Here is a 26,987-nt window from a genome sequence, read left to right as displayed (position 1 = left end):
TTAATTACTGTTTCGAAGTGACTCTGAGAATTAATCCATGTAGACCAAGTGGTAAAATTATTGTAACGCTCTGTTTGCAGGAATCCCCAAATCAGCAGTAGGGCATCTTCAGGAACTTGATTGGCTCCTAGAGCAATATAGACTTACCTTTAAAATGTTTTATATTAGTTCACAAAGCTCTCAATCTCTGACTTGCTCACTGGCTGCAACCCAGTCAGACCTCTCAGGTCATCAGATTCAGATCTTATAATTGTTCCCAGAATCAGATCTCCGTCTGCTGAAAGTGCTTTCAGTTATTGTGGTCCTGTTCTTTGCAAAAGGCTGCCTGCTGATCTGAGATCAATTATATCTGTGTGTACATTCAAAAACAGACCATTTCAATTACACATGCCTACAGTTAACAGGTGTTGTTCCCCTTTGCTGTTTTCACTGCTCTGTGGCATTTTTTTAATGTCTTCTTGTTCCATATTAAGTACATCAAGTTCTTATATGATGAAATGTGCTATATAAATAAAATTGCCAATTGAGGCATTTAGACATGTTCAAATGACCAGATGAAGTGGAATGGTTGTTGATGGCAAATGGGCTTTGAGAAACTGCTTATCTGCTGGGATTCCCACTCTATGCTTTATGGAGATTGTTCAGAAAAATGGAAAAATATTCACTGAGTGAAAGTTCTCTGGGTGAAAATGTCTTGTTGATGCAAGAGTATAATAACCAGACTGCTTCAAGTTAATAGGAAGGCAACAGCAACTCAAATAACCACTCATTACCGCCAAGGTATGCACAAGAGCATCTCACAACACATCAAACCGTGAAGCACATGTAATACAGTAGCGGAAGACCACACCAGGTGCTACTCCCGCCAGCTAAAATCAGGAAACTGTGCAGCGCCAGTCTTAAAAATGGACAATAGAATATTGCATTATTATCGTTTGGTCTGTGAAGCCTTAATTTCTGCTGAAACTTTTAGACGTTAAGGTCAAAATTTGACGTAAACAGCCTGAAAACATGAATCAACAGTTTAGGCTGCTTTCGTGGTGTTGTTGTCACACAAGACCTGAACAATTTTCCAGCACTTTTCTTAATCTATGCCACAAAGCTCTGAGGCAAAAGGGAGTCCAACCCAGTAAGTGCACCCAACAAAGTGGGAGGCGAGTAAGCTTATTAACAAATATAGAATTGGTCAGTTCAGCATTCAAAACTAAAATGCACCCTGAAGTAAAACTAAGTAACAACAACATTACATCTCAGCAAACATGTTACACACCACTGCATGCAGAATGGCTCACTGACTCAGTTTTACATAATGAACCACAACTTTGACAAAACAGTCTTTAGTTCTTTTAAATTGAGTTTAAAGAGTTCACTCAGTAGCTGTTTTTCTTTCGTAGCTCTAACTCACATTTCATGGTCTTGTAGAAATGGTTTCGCAGTCAAAGCAGCGACTGAGTGCATGATGATTTTTATATTTTTTCTACTATAAAGAAAGAGAAAAAAAAAGAAGCAGCAACAAGTACATGACTTTAAACTCACCAAACTAAAAATCCATCCATCATTCACCTGCTTAACTGGGAGCGAGGGGACTTCCAGCTTATCCAGCTGACACTGGAGCTAGGCAGAGTAAACCCTGGAGAGGTTTCCAGACTATCGCAGACCTTCACCTCAAGATTTCACTTTAACCTGCGACAGGCTTTTTTTCTAGAAAAGCTCAAACTTTTTAGATTGAAGAAAAAACAGTGAGACACCGCAGTGACAAAAAGGACTCTCGGCTCATTTAAAAAGAACTAAACATTGCCAAATCCTCCCACTGAAAAGCTAACACTCCGTAATGACTGCAAACCATTTATTAGATCTGAAATAAGGACTGAGACAGTTATCAAATACATTTTGCTAATTTTAATACAGCTCAAGGGTGAGATGTACAAGTATGCATTATTAGATGCTATCTAATCCTTAAAAAGAAATAAACTACGTGCACACAAATCTCCAAATTAACCAGAGCTGCCTCTGGTGAGGCGTACTGAATAACAAATGACACTGCTGCAAATTTAGTCCCCTGGGTAAAATTATGCTGCATTAGGACAAAAAGATACATCATGCGCTGAGCAGAAATGAACAATAGAGTCAGAGAAGTAATCATTACCACTGATGAATAACCTTTTGATTCGCTGTGGTGCTCTTTCACATCCCAACAAATAACAATTGAGTATTTTTTTTTATGTTTTCTGTAACTGGCTCATAGTTTAAGCTTAAGGTGCCTCTTTAAATTTTTTAAGTGTTAGTCAATATTATTTGCCTGTGAATGGAAAACAGATGAACTTGGGGATTTTCCAGATTGCAGTGCATTCACAAAGCTGCAATAAAGGCATGGACGTCACTTTCCATATGAGGCTTCTGAAACAAATGCTGCGATTACCTCTTGGATTATGTTTCTCACCCTTTGCATAATGCACCATCCCCACAGTACACCCCTGGTCCATGTAATGACTACAGGAAGAGAACAAATCACACAACGAAAGCAAGTTCATGACTAATGATTGTAAATCCATTTGAAGGAGATAAACACAGTCCTAGTCAACTGCCTGCCCACAGTCTAAGAAAGTGCCAGCTTTGTCAGATGTAGTCATGCTCCACCAAATATTAAACATCAAGGGTCTCTTGCTGACAGCAGCCCGGCTGTGCACTGTTATCCAGTTGCCTTATTATACTGAATAAATCCTCTCCATGTCAAGCACCATGCTTGGATTTTAAGACCTAATTTAATTCCAGCCATGCGCAGCTCGGGCGCTCTGATGTTTAAAGTGAGAGACACCGATGCAGGATGCTTTGCATATGCCAGAGGAAGTCGTGAAACAGAGAAATGTGCATTAATGGTACAAATTATTATGTTTTTGGTCATCATCAGGGACATTTGGCTAAAGTCATCTATGATTAAATTACAGATTGAGGTTTCCACAAAATGACCCAAATGTTTCCTCCAGCCTCCTGAAAAATGCATTTACATTCATAAACTAACACTGCTGTCCCTCTAATTGGATCCAAAGTTAGCAGTCTGGTAAAGTGCATAGTATGAGGGGAGATAAGAGCACAAAACTGTACCTCCTAAAGAACCGAGATTAGAGTCTGTGTTGCTAATTCCACAGCAGCACAAAAAGGTTAGACTTTTAGACAGCCACCTTTTTATTTTTTTAAACAAATTATTGAACTGAGGCTCAAGAGGAAATATCTCTTGACCACGTATGCTTTGAATAAATTGCATTGTGCACTAGGAGGCAATATTCCAAGGCAGCATAATACAAGTGTGGAAATTGTTTATTTTCATCCGCCCTCCTGCCACCATTCATCCATACTGCTGCCAGCAAATACAATGACATTGTTTTTGAGACAGCTGGGAAATGTTCTAGTCATCACCCCCCAAACCATGTCTCTGCCAAAATACTGTGCACTGAGAATATAAGCCATCTGAGTTCAGACCAGTGTAAAAACAAAGAAAGAAAACAAACCAAGAGAGCAGTTTTAACGCATGGTTACGCAGAAATAAATGCAGGATCACGGACATGTGAGCAAAGAATATCATACAGCGGGAAAAAAAGAAAAGAAACGTCTGTGTGAATTTTTGAAAGGTTGACTCAAAACCTGCAATAAAGAAAATAGAAAAAAACATTTTTAGACAATAAAATACAAAAGCTTACTGTCTCAATTATAGATTTTTTAATGCAATTTTTGGTCATAATCTTTCTATTTTTCCTTTCCATGAGCACTGTGGTGCACTCCTTTAATTTTCTTCACTTTTTCTCCCAAAGTCTGCTATGCTGGAATTAAAAGACTGAAAGACAGATTTTCAACTTTAATACTTAATATAACAGTTTAGGGAATTTGTAAGATTCAGCACAATTCAGGGCATGTCCAGAGATACAGAATTATTTGTATGTGTATTTAAAAGTTTGAGAATCAGGCATCTTGAAAGAAAGAGTCCAAATCTTCTGTCATCTCGGCCAAATGATGGGAGGTGTTTGCTGCCACCTCTTGAGTTGCGGTGGATCCTTTGGAGGCGGAGTTTTCCTGTGACCTCTGCGGGGCATCCATCTCTCTCTTTATGTCCTTGCCTCCACCCAGAAGTTTCTGGCTCTCCAGAAAGTACTGGTTAGGGTGATTGAGTGAGAATGATGAGTCTTCAATCTGTTTAAAAAAAAAAAAAAAGAGAGAGAGAAACCACAGGAGAAGGAAGGTCAGGAGATAGTAAGAATAGCAGGTTTAGTTTTCACAAAAGTGGCAGGTTGCTAGCGCAATGATTGACTGATTCAATAAAATGTCACCTTTTATAAGACGGTCATTTAGCATCTCCGTTAGTGAGGGCGATGTGCAATGGTTTACTAATTTACTAACGATTTACTAATGAGGACAGGAGGCTTTCACAGCCACATTAGTGAGCAAAGTCACCTGCTAACTATTCTATCGGAGCACAGTGAAAAGATGAAATGGCCTTTCAGGAAATAAAAATGTCAAAATCATTCATGATGAGTAAAAAACCCATTAATCAATTAGTGGATGGAATACAAATTCTCTTTCTGTGACCTTTTCTGTGATTTTCTTTTAAATAATTAGGTAATTTGATTGATGTTTTCAAAACATTTCATTGTGGAAAAAGTAAATGATTTAAAATACCCGAACAGCGTGTCAGCATCTTCAGTTACCAAGGAGATATTTCACTGGCTATTCATACCTATTGAACCGCTAGAGTACCGGCCTTCCTTTTAATAGTATTTTAAGGTATCTGCAAGTAGACCTAAATGGTAGTCCGTCAGCTCCTAACATTTCTCTGGCTCAAAGTCAGCCTCCCTCTCTCTCTCTCTCTCTCTCACTCTTTTTTAAGTTGTTGGGATGATAAAAATTAAAAATGTGCATTCAGTCTATGTATTGCCATGTGAGGCAAATAAATTTATTTTACACATGACTGCAAAACATACTGTTTATTATTTTATTATTTGTTTGCCTGGAGAAAATAAAAGTACATGTAATGACTTTAACTAAACAAGTGACCCACAAATTATAAATGAAAAACAATAAACAACCCACGTAGCCCCGGGAATATTCCCCACAAAGGAACATCAGAGCAGATGTTCAACACCAGCACAGTTTATATCAGTGAACCAAATTTTGTTGCACTACTTAATTATACAGATAATGACAGCAAAGATATATTTTACCAGTAGTAACTGTTTCAGTTGGTAAGATTTATAATGAGCAGCAAAAAGATAAGGCACAAAATAGACTAAGTAAGTCAATCTTTAGCAAATTAGAGTAAATTAGAGTTCTAATGTATATTGAAATAAAAATGATTGACATTATTTTTTAAAAAGGAGATATGCATGTAAAGTCCTGGAAATCTACAGATTTAAGATTGACATGTAACATGATAAACACAGGCTAATGGATCTATGGTCTAAATTAAGACCATGTTGAATTGAACTACTAGATGTACTATTAATGTACTCATCAATACACACAGGGATTCACTGCCCAAACCTAGCAGACCACTGTTTCGTTTATACTGCTTTAGTAGAGTGAAGAGATATAAATCACTGACAGAAAGACTGAATTTTAAAAATCTATCTAAATTCATGTAGTGTACATTTTTATACATTGAGTCCATTTAAATAAGGACAGGAACTTGTAATAACACTAAATATTTACCTTACTAAAAGTGCAATGTGTCATTTTCCCCTATCAGCATTAATTGTAGTGATGCCTTCCTTTTGACAACTGAACACAGTCACCTGTTGGTTTGTGAGCTAGTGGTTTTAGGCCTCATGTGAGGCCTGGATCTTCTCATTACGCACCGAATTAAATGTCAAAACATGAAGTCGCCACATTCTGACTCATACCTTGCTGTTAATGTTAGTATAATATAAGTATATGTAAAGATGTGCTTAAGAGGATAAACTCAGTATTAAAGTGTTTATTAAGGTAGGATTAGATGTAAAGTTTGACTTGTTCCTGAAGCCAGAGGTGTTGCCCCCTGCTGGCCATTAGAATGAATGAACTTCCACGCTGACCTCTACTGTCCATCACACTATACCAGAAGCTGTGTAAATGCAGCGCATCCATGTGTGCAAACTCCAGCTGAATGACCTGAGCAATCTGCAGTAACAAGAAAATGTGTTGTCACTTTCAGTCCTAGCTTTACTGACTGAACAGGATGATGACTCAGGCACATAAAACAGCTTAAATTAAATAAGCATCCACAGGGGGGCAAAATAGATTGGAATGCTATAATAAACCTATGAAAATTAAGCGGCTGTGACAGACTGCTAATGATGGATGGGATGACAGTTTTGGGTCTCTCCTGAGCCTTCATGCATGAGATGCAAGGACCAAACCCCTGCCTCTGACACAGGTACCCCTGCTTACTCCCTGCATCAAATCACTCCACTTACATTGTGTGTCAGCTCAAAGTATTTCTGGCATGCCAGCTGGTAGTGCATTCCTTTAACCAGCTCCAGGATCTGCAACAAAAGGCACAGTTCACAAAAATTAAGGTTAAACTTCTACACCTTAGATACTGATACAGCAACTCTACAAAGAATACTGTTGCCAATTTTTGCTTCCCCAGCACTCTATTTAAAATGACTTTATACATTTTTTATTTTTTTTAGTAAATCATCATGACAGAAGTGAATACATCCTTCAAAAAAATCTCTTCAAACCTAATAAAAACAGATCACATACATATTTAGACTAATCTAAATATTCATGCCCTGGGTCAGCTCTTTGGAGAATAACCAGTGGCAATGATTACAGATCTCAATTTTGGGGGATTTCTATTTTTTTTTGCCTTCTGAAGCTCTACGAAGTGGAAAAGGGAGAGGGTGAACACCCAGCCTGCAGCCCAACTTTTTACTGGGTCACATAAGAACGGCAACGTTCTGGTAATAAAGCCACTGTAGTGTGCAGTGAGACTGCATACCCAGGGTGAGTGACCTGCTGAAAAAAGAAAAATCCCAAGTTATCAGTACTCACTAAGAGAGAGACACTTCTGAGGAGTCTGCCTGAACTTAGTTCCTTCATTATTCCCCAGATTCCTGAAGGCTGCCTCCAGCGTGAAACTGCCACCAGCATGCTAAACACTGAGGCTGGGGTTAGATCAGTGTCGAGCTACGCACCGTTTCAGTCAGACTTTGCTGTTTTAATCAGAGCTTTAGTTTGCTTAGTGGAATATGAGGAGCATTTGCTAAAATGCACACAAACGATGGATAATAAAGGAAAAATACAAGCTGTGTTATTATGGTAAGGCTTTTACTTTGTGAGGTTTATTTCTGAAGGTTCCTCTGGGATTATAGAACAACGTCTTAGATTCACAAGACATTTCGTGATACTATAACAGCCTTAGTTATCTTTACCTTTTTGGTCTCTCAGAAATAACTCTCTTTTATATTCACAAAACCTCATGTGTGAATATATACCCAAACGTCTCTACAAATGCTGCACAGATTGCCATAAATTATTGACTTGTATATTTGTTTTTCACCTTTTTTTGTAAGCAATCTGCACACCATCTCCCTGCTGAAAGAGTTCAGAAATTTTTAGAAGGCTATTTATTATCAGTAAAACTCAAAATATGTATATTGTAGTTGTATTTACCTGTACTGATTTTTCTGTGTAAAGCTGCTCCAAATCAAAGCTGTACCACATGGCATTAGCTTGCCCCCATCAGATGTGTGACAAAAAAGGTGATAATGTAGGGTCAAGTGATTAAAGCCCAGAGACCAGTCCAAGACCATCTGTGATGGAAAACTGTATTTCCAGATTGATTGACCAGTCATTGATGGAGGCTGATGGCAGTCGCTGGGAATTCGATTGCTAAAGACCCGGTCACACAGGCCTAGAGGCAGGTCAATGATTGGCAAACACCAGTCGCTAGGGTATATGCTGATCTGTTGGCAAAAAACTTCTTGCGATTGTTTTGGTGACCAGCAGATTGCTGCAGTCCCCCGTAGTTTGCATGAAACACACCAACTTGTCTCCAAACACTTCAAAGTCAAAGCTGTGCCTCAGTGTTAAAGCAAACATGCTTTAGCAAATTTTGAAGGAGAACATTCTCCTTTTCTGCCCTCGGAATATGTTACTATCACTGGGCTAGCAGTCAGCCAGAAGACTAGTGGGGGTCTTACGTGCAAACTACGGGCGACAATGGCAATCTACAAGTAAACCTATATATGTATATAGGTTTACTTGTATATACATATACATATATATTTTATTTATTTATTTATTTAAACCCCCCAAAAACAAAAGAAGCTCTATTCTGCAGGGGGCATTTACGATATTTAAGACCAACTGCCATCGGCTACTGACATGAGTACTATTTGGTGGTTTCTAAATTATTTCTTTGACAGTTTTTATAAATCCAATAAGATTGCTGGCTGAGTTTTGTGAGACTGAAGAAGAAACATAACCCACATGCTGTCCCCAGTCAGAGAAGGGAATTGTGGCTAGAGGGCTGTTCAACCATTTGACAAACCGACTGTGGACAGATGGCACCCACCTGATTGATTCCACTGGGAGACACTTTGTACACTTGAAGCTTCTGCTTCAGCAGCTCCGGGTCGCTGTGACGGAATGGACATCCTACAAAGATAAGACGGGATTTTATTTAAAGGAAAAAAAAAATGCAAATAAAGAATTTCAACAGTTGGAAGAAAATAAAGGAGCATGAAAGCACATTAAACTATAACTGCAGATTTGCACAGATTTAGCGAACACATAGCAAAATGTGTTACTGTTTCCAAGCCAACCACTTCTTCCAACAGCCGTCAACTCACCATGATGGTCTCCTTGGCTGGGTGGGTTTGATAAAATCACCTTCATGCAACTGTAGGGGGTGTAGTCTGTTCGCTTGCCTTCTTTGCCAAACATGTGGCGGATGCTGTAGGCATATGCTTTGTCAAACTACAGAAAGGGAGAGAAGGAGAGAGGAAGCGAAAGGCATTAGTGAGGATGAGAGTGTAAGAGGGACAAGGTAAGGGTGAAAAGAGTCATTGTCATACATCATGTCAGTTTTGACAGGGTGTTTTCCTCAATGAAATATAGAGCTATTAGAGAGAACCTGCTGTAGAGGTGTCGCCACACTCGAGATAGTTGAACCACGGATGCTGTAATATGGCCATCTTTCTCAGAACTTTTGCCCACTGCCCTGTAGAAGGACTCAACTCAATATGAAGTAGATTTTAAATTCAACAAAACAAAGCCCCAGAACACAGTTTAATGTGCACAGCACTTTTGTAATCCTCAATGTGCAGCTCACATTCAGATGAGTTCAGATGAGCAGTTCAATCCTCTAAACTGCTCTAATGAGTTTACTGAAAGTAAAGCAAGCATTTTATATTTCAGTACAGCAGTTGTTTGTGTGAACGTCTGCCGTTGCCATTCATTGTGTAACAGGCGTTTTGGATTCAACCTATTGAAGGTGACATGCTCAACATGCCAGTCGTTTTAGCTTTGACCTGCCCAGAGTGGTACCCTGCCTTTCGCCCAGTGACAGCTGGGACAGGCTCCGGCCCCTATGATCCCAAACTGGAAAGCAAATTAAGAAAATTGATGATATTATGGGATGGATATGCTGAATACATGGACTGTAATTACTACTTTTTATATTTTATAGACTTAAAAAAAAAAATATTGATAGATTTCTTGACAGTGAAAATGATCGTGTTTTTTGCCCTGCATAAACATGAATATTTTCATTTATACTACAGCTTTGCATTAGTACTAACCATCAAGTGTACAGTCAGACTGAATTTACACTCAGATAAAGCCAGGTCTTGTTATATCTTATTCAACAGTTCAAGGGCTTAAAGGCAGCAGAACTATGCAAATCCTGATTTGATATCTTGAAAACCCTTTACCTGATCTGCCCTAAAAGTAGGAGATCAAAGTCAAGGACACACATGAACTGTATTACAGACCTCTGAAATCCTTCTCATCATCTTCTAGCTGGTTATACTTTTTGATGGGGGTCATTTTACACAATCTTTGCAGTGAACTTTTTATTGCACAGTAATTCTGTGCAGTCATTAAAATGCATCGCAGTGACCGTGCCTTTAAAAATCCGACTGTAAAATACACAGAGCGTGCTCTGACAGTGGCAGAACACAATCAACATGACTGCACCCATCATAACACATTAATGTTGCAATAAAACCCTGCAAACTTACTAATGTGCCAAGCTGCAGTGGCAATTTAAAAACTTGTAAAACCTTCTTTAAGTACGATAAATCAAATAATAAATATAAGAGGTCTTTTCCTGATTTAAGACTCCCTTACTCTATTAAAACAAAGCACGGGAACTCCACAAGTGTTACAGCATATTCAAGATGTTACCTGGAATTTAAAAAACGATCACTTCTAAGCTAAAAGTGACACAAAGCCTCAAAAACGATACTAAACAGTCATTTGTCCCAGCAAAGCTGAGGTAAAGCACAACCTGCCGTGTGAATGAAACCCCTCTGAATGTGTTTTTTTATGCTTTTGTTTTGCCTCAACCTACACTTCAGATAATCCTGGATATACCCCAATACAGCTGACCCCCAAACTGAGCAAATTTACAAAAGATGCGTTCAATGGAGTTGAGCCAAAGCTGCTCTTATGCATATCTTGGCTCATGGGACTACATCACTATAACATCCCCCCCACACTCTACAGCACATTCACAAAATCCTGAATTAGGTCACAATCAAAGGGATTACTTAAGAGTGTGTGTGTGTGTGTGTGTGTGTGTGTGTGTGTGTGTGTGTGTGTGTGTGTGTGTGTGTGTGTGTGTGTGTGAGAGAGAGAGTCTGTGTAAACTTGGCATGGCTTCTTAGGCTCAGCCCATAGTGACTGATGTGCTTATAGCTCCAATCCCTCTCATGTTAAATACCATTATAATACATTCCCCTTTCAATCTGCACAACGGGCCTTTTCACACCAAAAAACAACAACATAAAGGTGAGTGACTATAAAATGCAGGAGCAGCACACGAGTTAAGTAGTTTGATGTTGCAGAAAAGAAGACTTTGATCGCTTTTTAAAAAGGTCATTCACGCAAGATTAGCATTTAACTAAATGGCAGAAAAATTAGAGCAGCGAAGTCACTGAAACACAAAATCTGTAACTCACGAAACAGCTTAAATTAAATGGGAGGACTTAAAAAAACTAAAAAAAAAAAAAACATCACTGTGACAGCTAGAATTTTAAGGAATTTTTAATTTTAGCCTATTTTGACATGTCACACTAGGAAAACCGTGTGTGTGTGTGTGTGTGTGTGTGTGTGTTTGGAGGGGGTTGCATTGGTTTCTTCAGCTTCAGAGTCCTGGTGTTGCTGTCTCACTGTCAAAAGTGTCATGGCTGACTGTTCTGCCTTAAAAGCACAGCTTTTATGCTATCCCATGTCATAACTTTTGCAGTAGGTGCCTATTATAGCTTCACCAATACAGAATTTGACATGACTGCCAAGACACATGGGCTGTTATTCTTTGCTGACAGATCCCATAAATTAAAATTTTGAAGAATTGTGACCAAAATATTGCCACTGGGTAGCTTTGAAACTCAGCATGAGCAGTAAAAATAAAGGAAACTCTCGGACTATCTGGCTTTTAAACATTATATATCACATAAGTGATTTACTGGCAAATATTCTGTTAATTTGGGTCTGGAATTGAGACACAAAAATTCTAATTAATTCCTACATCCTGATGCTACTAATGAGTTGAATGTTGTTTAAGAAAGAAAGAAAGAAAGAAAGAAAGAAAGAAAGAAAAAGTAATTAAGACAAAAATCATCTCAGGATTTATTTAATATGGGGTAGCAACAAAGAGGCGTGGGGCTCCTTTTAAATTCTACTGAAAATACTAGAGATAAAAATAGCATGGTGCACATTTGTAACACATCTCCAAGAGCAGTTAATATGACATGCCATCTAATGACTCATTTGTTCCACCTACATTATGAAAGAATGTGTCAGTTAGTGAAAGTTAATTAACCTTAAGTTAACATTTGAAAAACAAGTAGTTTAAAAGCAGGCCTACCCCCTCAAGGCAATGCAACACACTCAAATGTGGTACAAATAGACACTCCTCCAAATGAATTGGCCAACTTCTGTAGCAAGAATAATGGATAGATCAAGTTGATTTCATCAATTTTCTCTCCCCCTCTAGTCTAATATTACATTGCCTCTTCCTCCGGGCCTCCCTTTTGGCAATGCTGCCTCCCATCTTTTTCCTCTGTGCCTGTCGCATACTAATGAGCAAGCTTTGTGCAGCCTGCCACAAAGTGCAGTCCCTGACACAACACATACATCACTGAGAGAGCTGCGATCTGGTCAGCGTGATTCTGCTGCCTCTGCTGTGGAACAAGAGCAGAGCTTTGTGCACAGCTACTTGCTCTGAGAACTTGTACACGGGAACCAAGCCACCTCATGTACAGGGTGCTAAAGAGGGCTGTGCTATACCATGAGGCTCTCACTGAGACTGCTTTACTAGGGTTAGTAAAGGGTTAGTAAATTAACAGCTTGAAAAAAAGGGAATGGAATACCTTTGTGGCTCAAGTAAAATTCATTTTTTAAATATCTGCATTCAAGAAAAAAAAACCTCACTGAACTAAACTCTAAAATAGCTATCCTGACCTCAATCATGGTTCGCATCAGTGCAAAACTATTTCTGAGAGCTCCACAAATTATTCAGTGATATTTTTACTTTTCATCTCCTTACTATGCATGTATCTGTATGTTCTCCAACCAGAATTACCCTACTTTAACTATTTTTTGGAGTGAATATCTATATTTAAAATGGCAGAGTACATCTTTTAATAACACTCCTATTAACCGTTCCCAGAACACAAACACTATATATTGCCAAAAAAATATGCCTATTACAATTTCCAATCAAATTTTATGTCCTAAACATGCAACTTTTTGTGGCTTTTATGGATTGCAATCATGCAATAAACAGCAGTGAAGAACAGTTTTGAGTCTCTTCGATTAATATTAGACATTAGGGTTGCTAAAATTCATTACCCTCCCACTGATCCCATGTACACCCTGCTTCCGCAAAGCTGGTCTTTACCATGCAGCAAAAAGATTTGAACCTTACAAATGACCTGCTTTCTACGCAGCTACAACCATGTGCATCTTTGTGTATCCATTCTGGTCAGAATCCTGTAATCTGTCTCCTTATTACTCTTTCAACTGAGGCACCAGCAAGAAACAGGGGCTCAAGACAGTCCCACATGCTTGGACAAAATGTCTGGCTGATGCAAAACATGACCCAGACTGGAAAGAGCGCAGGCTACCTGGGGTAACATGACCAGGATGCCAGCCGTGTGATCTACTACTACAAATTAGTATTCAAAGACTACAGGGCTCTGGGATCAAGGCCCGTCCATAAGGACAACCACGCCAGACTGCTACATCAGGTGTCTATTCAACTCAGCACAATCACTTCTTGGCACTTGCTGTGCAGTCTGTTAATAGTGTATCTTTTGATGAGCACTCAAAGCTGCAATCCACTTATGTGTGAGCTCTGCATGGATGTCAGCATTAGTCAGATCCACAGTATTTCTGCACATCTTATAAAATATAAATGATTTGATGACAGCAGGTCAAAACAGCTCATACGCAACTACTTTTGCAACTAACACAACCAACGTTTTCTCAATGCATCTTTTAATCTAGAACAAACGCACCAGGATTTAGAGGTTTCCAGAATATACTACAAGACAATGAAAGGTACCCATTTAAGAAAATAAAGCTGACAAATATTTTGGATTTTGCATGTCGAGTGGTGCATGTAATTAAAGTGAATATAATTGCTGACTAATCAGCTCTTAAATTAGGTTGGAACAGAGCAGCAAACAGTCATAAGGTGTAACAGTGAGTCAAGTGTGGAAGAGCAAAACACATTCAAAGACTTTAGACAACTTTAGGAGAGATTGTTTTCACATCTAATGAACATTAGAGTGCATCTTTTAGGAAACGTGATATCTCAAGAAATTCCCAAATGACCACACTGTGGATGGAGCATTTTAAAACAAAAAGCCTACTCAAAAACCACAGGGCAGCCATATTTCACGTCTAAGATAGCCCAGACAAGGTGAGGCATGTGAGGAGGTTTCCAACATTCTGTAGTGCTTACTGTAAAGGCAACTAAAAAAGCAACTTGATACAACAAGAGAAATTAAGAAGTTATTTTCTTGATAGATGATAAGGAAATGCTTTAACATTTATATGACCAGACTTTGAATCGATGTACGCATGCCAGACCAATTCAGAGACATCCCATCTAACAAAGGAGGTATGATCACAAAGTCCTGCAATGCTGCAAACCAAAAATACTTTGTGCGCTTTGATGCATAAAGCATCAAAGGGAAGGCTTGAACTGTGGTGAGTACAACACAAAGCGCTCGAAAATATGCTTGTTTTTTGACATCAACAAAAAAGTCTCCACCTTTAAAGGCTGTTATTTTTCACAGAGAGAGGAAATCCAGCATGCATGGCGAGTAAGTGTGTTCATATTGCTGGAAGCCAGAGGTGAATAAGAGGATGGCCTTGAAAGTGAATAGCAGCATAGTTTGTGCTTTTAATAAACCCACTGAACTTTCTGATCACACCTCCTAAAGTATCTGCAACTATGGTGAATGAACACGGGAAACAAATATCCCCTGCCTGTTAACATAACACAAACAACACGATCATATCCAAACTTTTAGAGTCAAGTCAAAAAAATCTAAAAAATTAATAGTCTAATAAATTTATATTTAAAGCCTTACAAGACTAAAAAGCATGATTCATAGCTACTTAACTCCACAGCATGAAATTCTATTTGTTCTATCTGAGCTGGTCCATTATGTGGAGTCTCCTGTCACTTCTCTCTCTTACTCACATAAAGAGTGAGCGTTTTCTTCATGCAGAACAATTTTAATGTCTTTACTGTGTCTGTCTCCTACCGAGAGACATAATAACCCAACTCATAACCACTTCAGTTTTCATTAGCCTCATCAAAGCACTGAGTGCACCTAATGACACCAGTGAACTTTCCTTCAATCAATAAAGCTTTGATGGAACCACTTAATCTCCAATAAAAACAGCCCCACCCACTGAAGTGTTGAGCAGACCAGACCAGAAACCCTCAGTCTGAGAAATTCAGACATCACTGTATCACTAGATTTTACTTAACAACTTTCAGCAACATATGTACCATCACATGTTGTAAAATAAACAAGAATGTTTTGAAATGGGATCAAATTTAGTCTGTAAAATAATAAAAAACTGTAGCCCATGTCATTTCTGTGATGGATGAACGATTACTGAGTGATGCCTGTATGTTATGTAACATTTTGTTGACTATGAACCAATTATGAATAGGATGGACTGAACCACCCTTCACCAGGAGAGCAGGTAGTAGGCATCTGCTGACTTTTTGTTTTAAAGATACTCAGAAAATATTCATTTACAATGCATTAAAATGTATCACCATTACCTTGTCTGCATCCACTTTGCCTCTTATGAACTCCATTTTCCAGAACTGCAGTGCCTGCTCCAAAGACAGGCCGATACCTTTGAGGAAGAGACCATATTGCATCCGACCTCCGTGGCGGAGATGATGGTTTTCTCTAAGAGACTGGTGGAGCTGCCTCATACACAATGGGAATGACTTCCCTGAAAGCTGTAAGCAGGTAATTGTTAATGACCAACCTGAAGATATGTATTATATAATTTATATTTCCTACAATTATCTATTTTGCATCTATGGAGTACAAAGGATATTAATTAAGTGAAATTAAACACCACATATTTTTGTATTCACTGCCCCAGACCAGCAATAAGGCCCTTCTATGCAAAAAGGCACCTTGAAGAATTTGCCATGCGAAGAAATTTCAAGAACAGATGTTTAAAGCAACTTACTGAATCAATCTGATCCAAGGAGATTTTCCCAACATTCTTCTGGATGCTGTAATCCTGTCCCACATAGGCATGACTAAAAGAAGAAAAACAATACATTATATGTGTGTGTGTGTGCACGCATATATATATATATATATATATATATATATATATATTTATTAGGGGTGCAACGATACACAAAATTCACGGTTCGGTTCGGTTCGATACTTTGGTGTCACGGTTCAATATTTTTTCGATACAAAAAATGTTCATGCTTTTTTAATTTGTCATTTATTAAAATTATAAATATATATTTTAACTCAAAAGTACAGTTTTTAAATTTAATGTTGCTGAAACGACAAAGTAATAAAAACATAAATATCTCATGGAGAAATCCCTCATCTTTGGAAAAGAGAGTTTATTACAGAGAAATGGCTCTTTCCAAAATAAAAGCTATACTATACGCTTCTTCTGGGGTATACTCTCAGCAGCATATTAAACATATCAGGTCCCCATAAGGAGAATCATGTGCTAACGGCTGTCTAAATGACTCTGGTAAAGTTTGTAGCATGCGTGCTTGTTGTTTTTGTCTGCTTCCACTTGTCTTTGCACTAGGATGATGTCGGAGTAAATGTGCAGTCATATTCGTTGTGTTCCCACTAGTGCTGTCAGCGTTAATCTGAAATGACATTAATGCCACAACACGGCAAATCTCCGTTAACGAGCTACCGCGGATCGCCCCGTGCGTGGGGCTGGACAGCGTCAACACGTTAACGAGCAAACTGCGCTAAGCACTAGTTCCCACCCATGTAATTGAGCATTGCGTGGCACATCCGACATACTGTTTTACTTTTGTCCATGATGCGCTTACCTTCAGGGTCATACTTCATATGAAGACCAAAACAGTTCCAAAGGCCAGATCTGAATGAGGGTGGGGGAGGTTCAATTTGCCATGTTGCAACGAGCTAAGCTTCTGTCTTGCTAGCTTGCGCTGCGCTCAGTGGCTCTGCGCTCGACAGTGCAGCCTAGGCGGAGTAGTCGAACGCAGGTCCACTGAGCTCTCAACACAGACAGCATCGTCAGAAGAAAAGTTGATAAAATAAATTAAAAATTTTGTATTGTTCGATACACATGCGTACCGAACCGAAAGCACTGTATCGAACGGTTCAATATCGATACGAGTATCGTTGCACCCCTAATATATATATTTATTTCCTCCTACATATTCTATGATTTGCTCTGAGTGTGTAAGTGGCAATATTTAAAGTGAAAGCATTTAGGAACCATACCAACTCAACTGCAATATGGCAGACCACGCAAAATTACAGAGTGCTGAGGCACACGGTACATAAAAGTTGTCAGCAATCTGATGACTCAATGACAGCAGAGCCTCAAACCTGTGCATGTGAGCTTCATATCATAGGTTTCCTGGCTGAACAGCACCTGTAGATGCTATAGTACTTTTAGCCAGTCTATTCAGTGTTTACTGTTTGCCAGGAACTTAAAGTAGAAAACTCAAATGATCTTTTTTAGATACATTCAGCAGATTTAAAAGTATTATACAAACACCCATAACAGCTTAAGATGACGTCTTGAATTGTCTTGCTTTGTCCAACCAAGACCACAAATAATAAAAAGAAGCCAAAACCAAAATATTTTCTATCAACTCAAATATCTATACCGTTTATTCCCTTACCTTGTTCTTAAAACTGCGACTGTCTCTCCACCTTGTAATGACCCATGTGAACTAACACGACTATCATCTAATATTTTCTCCCAGAAAAGCAGCAGGCATGGTAGATAAAACAGTGCACAAGTTGGATATTTCTAGTAACTTTATGATGGAAGAAGCATTAAGATCAGTATGAGATTATGCTGAACACGCACTAAGGGGCAAAAAGTTTCCACAACATCTGGACTTTATTTAAAGGGCCAGTCTGGGTTAACTCAGACCAACCGAAGACACTTTGGTGCAGAACATCAATTATGCTAGAAGTCTTTTTCATGGCCACACTGGCAAAACAGCAGCGATGTTATTCATCCTTCTTCTTACCTGAGGTGGTTAAGGAGAGGTTGGAGCCGTTCATCAGAATGCACTGCTGGTAGCGAGCGAGCTGTCAACTGCAGGAGAGATGGGCATCACATGAGTAATGGCAAACAGTCTAGGTCAAAGTGTTATAACGGCCCAACATTGCAGGTTAAGTGCACCTGATTCGTTTTAAGCTATTTGCACTTTAAACTAGCGCACAGAATCTCGTAATTAAAACTGTCTTTCTGGACCGCTGTTATCCAAACAGATCAGAAACGTGTAAACAATTTAAACCAAAAGTCGAGTTCGCCACAGTATCTATCATTAAAGACTTTGATTATGTGTTGCTCAGTGTTTACTAATTTCCAACGAAAAAAAAGAAAAAAGGAAATTGCTGGCTGTGTGATCAATCCTGCGACACCTATAAGAATCCACGACATTCAAAACAAATTACAAAAATCCTGATTTATTAAATGTATCCTTGCAGCCTCTTGTCAGCTTAGTGTGTCAACGCCCTTAAGAGTGATAACGTTAATGCATCTCCATGCAACCTTGGCTTAAAAAACAGTAAGATGATTTTTCTGACTTCAGGTTGAGCAAATCATTTACGCAACACATTTTAACACCATCCTAAAACATGTGACAGCAACTGTCAGGCTATTCTTTACAACATCCTCTGACTTGCAGCTTTCGCATGCTGTCTCAGTCTAAAAACAGTCAGCTGTAGGCCTGAATTATGTTTTTTTATTTAAAAAAACAAAACAAAACAAAAAACACCCCTAAAGATCCATGTTCATCCGTCTGCAAAAAAAAGCTTTAGTCTAAATCCTGACTCTTGACTTTTAGCCAGTTCAAGGTCTGCCTTACCCATGCACCAAAGACATTTTAAGATGCAGCATTCTGTTTGTTAAAATGAACAACAAACCAATAAATGGAGTCACATGGAGAGGCAGCTTTCCGTTTCATACCTTTTTAATGACACGTTCTCTGTGATGTCCCCTTGCTGTCCCCAGCGAAGGAGAATAACCATTACAGTAACACACTGGCTGGCTTACAAGAATACTAGTTTTGTTGAATTATTCCATTCCAGCAGTTAGTGGTCTGGATAATTACCTGAAAATTGGAGAATTGCAGAACTGAACAAAGTTGGTCTTTTTCATTTGAGCTTTATTTATCTCTTCTAATTTGGAAAAGCTGGTCCTGCCTGATCAACTGTTGTATGTGAACAATAGTGCAAATGCAGTGACTTCCTGTACTATACCATCCATGCAAACAGGTTTCCCGACACTGGTTATACTACAACCTAAGAGGTTTTCAGAATCATAGGGAAAACTTCACCTAAATGGTACACTTCTTTCTTTTTGAGAAATAAAAAGCACCAAATTGCTCTGCATTTATTCTCAGCTACATCTAAAACTACTCTCAGAAATCACAATCCGATCATTCTGGTTATCAAACAATTCATTTAGACAGAAGGGAGTTTTAGATAAGTAGTTCAAATTGCCAGAAATTATTTTAGCTCAGTGGCTCAAAGAAGCCCACTCTTTGTCATGAGGACACGGTATTAACTGAGAAGACAGTGAAAGTGGCTACTCTGTTACAGTGACAGACAACATAACACAACCACATCACAAAAGCTGAAGTGTGCATTGAAATGATTTTCTCTTAGAACTGCCGCTCCTTTGTTTAAACTACCAGACTCCAAATGTGGCGTCTCATTTAACTTAAAAACCTTCGCTAAAATCAGCGCTCTAGTTTAAAACACTACACGGAAGACTGATGTACAATTATAGAGGGGAAATCAATATGAAAGGTATGTACGGTAATGGCTGACACATATTTTGCAGGTACTGATAACATACTGTATGTGAAAAAAGCAAATGAAATAATCATGAAAGGTCTTTGAAGACAAATAAAAATAAAAAGTGATTAGTGTTTTTTTTTGTTTTTTTAAACAGGTGCACTTTTGAGAAACTCAAAGGTCGTCTCTGGCTGTGTTACAACATGTGGCTGTACAAAGGAGTAATTTTGTCATGTAGAGTAAATGTATGTCTGTCGTCTACTGGTTAATTAGGATGTGAGAACCTGAGTATTGATGTTTTGATGGGTGAATATAGTGAACTCTGACCACCCGATGTGGATCTATACTGGGAAAAGAGCCAATTTTCAGCAAAGGGTGCCAAACTATAAAACACTGACCCCTCATATCGATCCAATATTTACTCCACCTTACTGTACCAATTAATGAGCAGAGTGTGGTCTACTTCAGACAACTTTGAGTTTCTTCCTACATTTTCAGCTTCTTGTGCCAAAAATAAAGCGACGTTTTCTCTATAATTCTTTTAAACAATGGCTTCTCTAATCTAGAAATATGTGTAATTCCTGTATCCACCGCTCTTACCACTCTATAACACAAAATGTAATTCACAAATACTGGTAATTGTAATGAAATAAAATATTATTTTCTGTGTCTCAGTACAGCAAGTCATCTATTTTAAGATTTCTTGCCTAATTAACGTTGATTAATGTCTATTCATAAACCACAAACTGACACTGCCTTTAGTTGCTGCTCCTTGTGCCCATTTCGCCATCTGGACTGCTCGCCACCATGGAGCTGAACTTGGGTTGTCTTCTCACATATATTATATATTATATATTTAGAAAAAAAAGGCCTCTGGTTCCCAAAACATTGCATTTCAAGTCCCTCAGGACATTCTAAGCAATGCAAAAGCTTGGTGATACGGTGCCATCATGAACCGCCTTCAGCAGCCTTTAAAAAAAACATCATGCCTGCAGGGACAATAAGCACTTTCCTACTAGATGTCCCCAATCTTTCCTCCAGACATTTTATGTCACATGTGCATACTTATTCCCCTCATTTGAACCCTGTGTTTCTACCATTTCCCTCGGGGCACTGAAAGCAACAATGGCAATTTAATGATAATTCTCCTTATGGAATCGGGGATTCTGCATGCACAAATGGCATGAAAATGGCCACTAGTGTAAAATAATATAAAGTGAAGGTGTGATGGAGTGAGTCACAAAGGTGATGATTAAAGATGGTGTTGTACTGGAGGCAATAAAATGGGCCTACATGTTTACTGTAGTCTGAACAATACTGGAGTTTAAAGTATATGCAGATTTGGAGGTTTTAAAAAGCTCAGATTTAAGTTTGAACTCTTATGTTTAGGCTTAAAATTCAACAAAATGCTGAGAATTCTCAATTGTGCTCCTCCATTATTGTGTTAACAAAACAAAAAAATAAAATTTCACTTACTGCAAGAGCTTTAGACAGCTTTGTGCGGAAATCATTGAGAACAATAGTGACAATATCCTGATGGGGAATGTACGCATAGCCTTGTTTGAGGTACACTTTCCTCAGTCGCACAAGATCCAGGGCATCTTGAAAAGGCACCTTTAAAATGTAATGACAGTTGGAGGAAGAAAAAAAACAATTAAATCATGAATGTGTTCACAATATAAAGGCCAGCCGTGTGTCCTTAGTAATTTGGCTGCTTAAATTGTGATACAAGGACACAATTTAAGCTCAGCAAACCAAACGGGATGATTTACATTCTCCCAGTGAAAATGATTGTCAGTAGCAAGGAAATTTAAATTAAACTCCAGTCGTAGCTTTTAAATTCTGTTAATAGAAAAACTGCATTTAATCCATTTGCATGTTAAATCATTATGAGTAGAGACCTGACTGACAGAACATAATCACAGCCTTTAAAAGATTTGCCTACTATGCACATCAGAATATACAACATAATGTCAATGCATTTCTTTAGTAAGAGTAAGATAAATACATGTGGCGTTGTAATTCTACATTTGGAAAAGCTGGATTTTTTTCCATAATGTTGGTTTAAACTGCCCCGAGGAGAAATATTTGCTCATTTATTTCATATCGGTGATGATCTGTCTCCATCTGATGAGATACTGGCTCCCGGGGATGAGGGGTTTATTAAAAAAAAAAGTAGAGCTAAGCAGACAAATCAGAGTTTTACTCCAGTGTATAAAAGTTAAAGGTAAGCATTACACAATACATATGATGCAAATGAGAAAGCTTGGGTGGTAATTTGTCCAAGTCTAATACTAGACAAAAAAGAAGACGTTACTAGAATTCAAAACACTCCTCTTCACAAAAGGATCCAAGATGTTCTGCAAAGTCTGACCAACCTACCTTACACCATATATTATCATGCACTGTGCTATTAGCTTTAATGATCACTACTTCAAAAACTCTCCTGAATGACTCTCAACTATGCAGAAAGAGAAATCAAGCCATCATGACACATCAACCTAACAGGGCCACTGTCTAGATGTCTTGGAAGTTACATTCACTCTGTGGTGTGTTCGTGAATATATGTCTTATATATGTCTCCCATCACTACATGATGCAAAGACATGAGCAGCTCACCTTGTAGAACTCGTGTTCCATCACCTTGACTCCACTGACGCCAAAGCTGGAGTTTATAAGTTCATCCTTCAGCTTCAGCTTCTCCTCACTGCTAATCTGAAAAGTTGTGAGATTTCATTGAGGAGTTGCATAAGCTGAACTGTTAATATGATGTTAATAAGCTTGTGGAAAACAAACATTGTTTAAAAAACAAAACAAAAACCTAAAGTTGGCTTTGCATTCTTGCTTACACCTGATTCCCACCCCGCCACCACCATGTTATCCAAACCTACTGTAGTTCTTTCCTTTTGTGAGCCTAAAAACAAAACAGAGACTAAGTACACTATAATCGTGTTATATTTATGTTTTGGGATTTATTATTTAAAAAAAATAATAATAATAATAATAATACACACATATTGGAAATATTATTTCTTCACAATTAAATCTTTTGCTGAATAGGGCCAACTTTTTAAAGATGGAAGATGTTATGATGATTGAACAGCTCCACCTAGTGAAAATACAACTGAACACCACTATGCTGTGTATAGAAACGACTTGCATGGATTCAGGCCCGTCTCCTCTGAGCCTGACTTGGAAACAAAATCCAAGATTTTCTAAAACACATTATGCTGAAGAGGCACTTTTACATTTAACTTTACACTTTATCACACCAACATCATCCTTTTTGTTAAACATATTTGTAAATTATTCTACAATTATGCTTTTGTCACATTAATTTTATAATTTACTAATATGAAACTTGTAAAGTCGTTCCCATATTTTTATTCTGAACATTTACGTTCGTCTTTCAATGTCAGTACAGAAACACAGTTGAATGAATTAGAACGTTTTTCAAAGGATTGCGAAAAGTCCTGTGAAAAACTAAATCCACTCTTAGTGTTAACTGGCATCAGCACCTTTATAAAAGCAGACATGTTGGCAGATTACTAGTCTGGAGCATATTGCTGAAACTGGGGCATTGTGTTAATACAATGCAACAACATTCCCAAAAAGCGGATAACCCAGCAAATTATCCCAAGCTACGGCCATTTAATGGTAAGAGAGACTGCAAAAACCCAGAGTCTGCAGCCCTCACTTAGCATGTTAAATGTTAAAATAAATGTAAAAGCACGGCTTTGGTTTGCAAAGTTGCATCGGGATTTATGGATCAATGTAGAGATGTTCGGCCTTAATGTACAGCACCACATTTGGTAAAAAATTAAACACAGCATTACAACAGAAACACCTCGGACCAACTGTCAAGCCTGATGATGGAGGGCTAGTTTAGGCTAGTTTTGCAGCCACAAGACTTGGACACCTTGCAACCATGGAGTCGACCATAAACTCCTTTGTGTATCAAAGTTTTCCAGATTAAATGTAAGGCCATCTGCCTTACAGATACCAAAAAAAAAAAAAAAAAAAAAAATTCTTGCCACTCAAAATTACCGCCAGATTTATGATTATTACTATTTATTTTGATCTTACCACGATGCATACAATAGTAAATCATAGTTGTTCGGAACCAACAGTCCAGTAGACTCGCCTTACAATTTGCATACTATCTGCCCCGTCCCAATTTTTTTTAATATAAGGAAACATATTTACTTTCAGGGAAGCAGAGAAAATAGTGATTGTTCTAAGAGAGAAGCCTGCACCTCTAGGCAAGAAATAAGGAGAAAAGCTGTAGAAAAATAAGTAATAGTGTTTGAGGTCCAAGGAGGCAGCTGGAAGAGAAACAGCTTTCCAAAGTGTTTCCATTGGACTGATGACTGTTTTGTTTTGTTTTTTCAATTACTTAATTAATTAAAAACTCTCAGGCTGAAATGATGGGAGAGAAGAATATAATTTTCCCAGAGAAACTCACTGTAGCTCAAAAAAAAAAAAAAAAAAAAAAAAAAAAGGCTGAAGGTGATATAAAAAAAAAAGACGATGATATAAAAAAGGTATGTTTCTGAATAAGACAAGAAGACAGAAATTTCAAGTTCCCAGTCGGAATTTTTTTGTGGTAAGCCTCCTTAACTCAAATTTCCAGAACAAACCTGTTTTTGAAATGTGCCAAGTGTTTTCTTTAGAAAAGCTTACTGTGTCATAGCAGAGATTATTCTTGTGAAGAAATGCCAGTTGTTGTTCTGGGTCCAACTCATTAAAATGGAAGCGGAAAAGATCAACTTCCTGTTGTATAAACCAGCGTCTCAGATCTTCCCTTTGAAAGACAAATGGAAATAAACATTTATCTTTTGCAGCTGAACAACTTATATTCTGACCACATCTTTCAGTATTCCTAAATGGAGACTAAGGACTTACGTTTGGCAGTAGGCCAGTCTGAGAATGAAGTGGGAGATATGGTCTTTTCTTCGTTTTTCATATTCACTTGGTCCACTTTGAGATTTCTTGTCATTCTTACGAGTTAGAAAACAATTAGGTAATTTGAAAGACAAATAGACGTCAATCATTTAATCATCATTCACTACTTCTTGTCATGTTGTACAGTTTTTGTTTTATGTACATATATGAAAAAATTATCATATACTAAAAGTCATGTTTATGGTAGCTGTACACTAACTTCCATTATCTCAGGCTCTTGTAATTCAGCATAGGGTCTTAAAATGTTAGTAAATGAGTCGTGTTTTCAGCAACACCCAGTAGTGTCTCTTCTTTCCTAATACAAATACATTTTATTGCTAAATCATGCTATTTCATCACTATTGCAAAGAGAATTTGATGGATCCTGCACAAGCTTAACTCCTCAAAGTCAATACTGTGTCAATACACATCGAGCTAAACACTGGTCTCACTCTAAAAGCTATGCCAGTTTATTAGATACGTCTCACTGTCATTTTAAGGGGATCACAAGCACCATGAAGTGCAGTGCGATGTTACAGGAACCTAACCAAATCCAAACCCTGTGTTTTCATTAAAACACATAGCGGGTAAAAGTTTAAAAAGAAATCTCTTTGTGATAAAGCTTTAGTTGAAGTTGTTGACAACATAACGCAATAACTGACTCATTAATACTGTTTAAAGGTGCATAATGGGAAACATACTCACAGCATCTGGTCTGTAAGGAAAGTTCAGAGTTCTAAGCTGACTCTCAAGTTTGCCTTTATACTGGTCTGTAAGCTTGACATGGCTCACGCCCAAGTTCTCCACAGTCTTCAACACTACAGTGGCATTAAAACAAACATTACAAACCACACGTCCTAAATAAAATGTATTTCACAAGAGCAGAGAAAACAATGCTTACAGTAATTTTCATCATTTGAATTTCACAAGTAGTATGAGACAAATCTTACACTTCAGTCGTTCCACAGCAAATGTTTCAAATTCAGAGAGAGAGATGTTTTCAAGAGGAGGCTGTCCATAAAACTGCAGGTGCTGCCCATAGAGCTCCGACAGAGGGTTAATGCTATTCTTCTTTCTACTGCCTAGAAACTGCATAGTGCCTGATGGTAAAAGAAATCAAACATGTTTTAATGTACCACTTGCTAACAAGCTGGGACCCAAACCTGCCATATCTGATGTAGTAAGCCATTGACCAAAGCGACCTTCAATACAAATTCATGAAAATGAAATAAGCTGTTCTTATTTCAAATGCATAACGCTTGATTTTGCCATTTTCTCTTTACTAGGAGTTGAATAAATAAAACACACTATTGTGGAGAAGACCCGAGCCACCATTTAAACGCTTATGACTAACAAACATTAAGAAATTCACTGAGCTTCTTTGATTTCACACAGTAAAGGATGCTGCCATACAAAATCAGAACAAACGAATTGCTGCACAGCATCTGCTATTAACCTTTAACCAGTCTGTGCAGAAGTGGCACCCGGTATAACTTAAAGCAAAACTTGGCAAACGGAGTTTCTCCTTGACTAATCTGCATCACAGTCTCTCAGCTATGGATTGAAGAGAAGAGTCGAAATGTTCCTGACAGCTAGAAATCAGCCTCTGCAGACAAACTGAACTGACAGGGTGAAGCTAGCTATGTTTTGTTATGTTACACTGGCTCAGTAACTGTCGTTCTCATAAACTCAATTTCTACGCTCAAGGCTAAATGTAGCCGCTAACAGAGACTATTTAGCTTATGTTAACGATAGAGCCCATAGCAAGAAGTTAAGGGTAGTGAGAAACACTCCAACTTTGACGTTTGCTAGGTATCAGATTTGAGTTTAAACTGCGTTGAAAAGACCGAGCTCAAACACAGCCCGAGAAACTTATTTCACGGTTGAGGAGCAACAAGAAGCATATAATACTGTCCTTACATTACCGATTAGATGCTGCTTTTAGACTCCTAATAACGCAGTCCCGCCAAACAAAAGGGGCCGTTCAACAAACGCGGGTAAAAATATGACGTCGCATCCGACACCGGAAGAGAACGAAAGTTGTGAAGTGGTGTGTACTCGTTTTACTTTTCAGGACAGCCCGCCCCGTCTCTCAAAATAACGATGACCTCCATGAAAACTCAAGCAAACGCTTTCTTTTAAAATACTATTACCCAAACTTGGCTTGAGCCAAGACAAGCCACTGCCATTTCACACTATGTTTCCATTTCTGTTTTTTGGCGTTTGAACCAAATCCGACACAAACTCACGGGCGCACGTGTATTACATAACAAACGCCCCAATAAAACGCGGGTT

The 26,987-nt window shown here is 38.2% G+C and overlaps 1 protein-coding gene across 2 annotated transcripts; it reads right to left on the bottom strand.

The window, feature by feature from the left end:
* Positions 1–1,936: 1,936 nt before the first annotated feature.
* Positions 1,937–26,703, bottom strand: prim2 (DNA primase subunit 2). Of its 2 annotated transcripts, none has more exons than XM_063491511.1 (14): positions 26,618–26,703; positions 25,643–25,792; positions 25,398–25,510; positions 24,654–24,748; positions 24,432–24,552; positions 22,368–22,463; positions 21,225–21,362; positions 17,972–18,039; positions 15,940–16,012; positions 15,515–15,700; positions 8,826–8,952; positions 8,549–8,631; positions 6,441–6,509; positions 1,937–4,182 (listed from the first exon to the last, which is right to left on the bottom strand). In XM_063491511.1, exons 2-14 carry the CDS (start codon positions 25,785–25,787, stop codon positions 3,955–3,957), a joined length of 1,542 nt encoding a protein of 513 aa, XP_063347581.1. In that variant the 5' UTR covers positions 25,788–25,792; positions 26,618–26,703; the 3' UTR covers positions 1,937–3,954. The 2 variants fall into 2 exon arrangements, with proteins under 2 accessions (XP_063347581.1, XP_063347582.1); XM_063491512.1 differs by having other exon boundaries at positions 26,613–26,666.
* Between the last annotated feature and the right edge of the window lie 284 nt (positions 26,704–26,987).

The sequence above is a fragment of the Pelmatolapia mariae genome, linkage group LG13 (genome assembly GCF_036321145.2).
Source record: "Pelmatolapia mariae isolate MD_Pm_ZW linkage group LG13, Pm_UMD_F_2, whole genome shotgun sequence".
In the NCBI taxonomy this organism is placed as follows: Eukaryota; Metazoa; Chordata; class Actinopteri; order Cichliformes; family Cichlidae; genus Pelmatolapia; species Pelmatolapia mariae.
This window is presented reverse-complemented; position numbering and strand designations above follow the sequence as displayed.

What these genes read in the sequence shown, in the direction of transcription:
- prim2 (XM_063491511.1), bottom strand. Translation starts at nt 25,787, where the DNA reads ATGCAGTTTCTAGGCAGTAGAAAGAAGAATAGCATTAACCCTCTGTCG. An exon ending in AGCTGTCTAAAGCTCTTGCA is followed by an intron (nt 18,040 to 21,224) that starts GTAAGTGAAATT and finishes TCTCTCCTGCAG; the next exon opens with TTGACAGCTCGCTCGCTACC. An exon ending in CCTTGGATCAGATTGATTCA is followed by an intron (nt 15,701 to 15,939) that starts GTAAGTTGCTTT and finishes ACCTGCTTACAG; the next exon opens with CTTTCAGGGAAGTCATTCCC.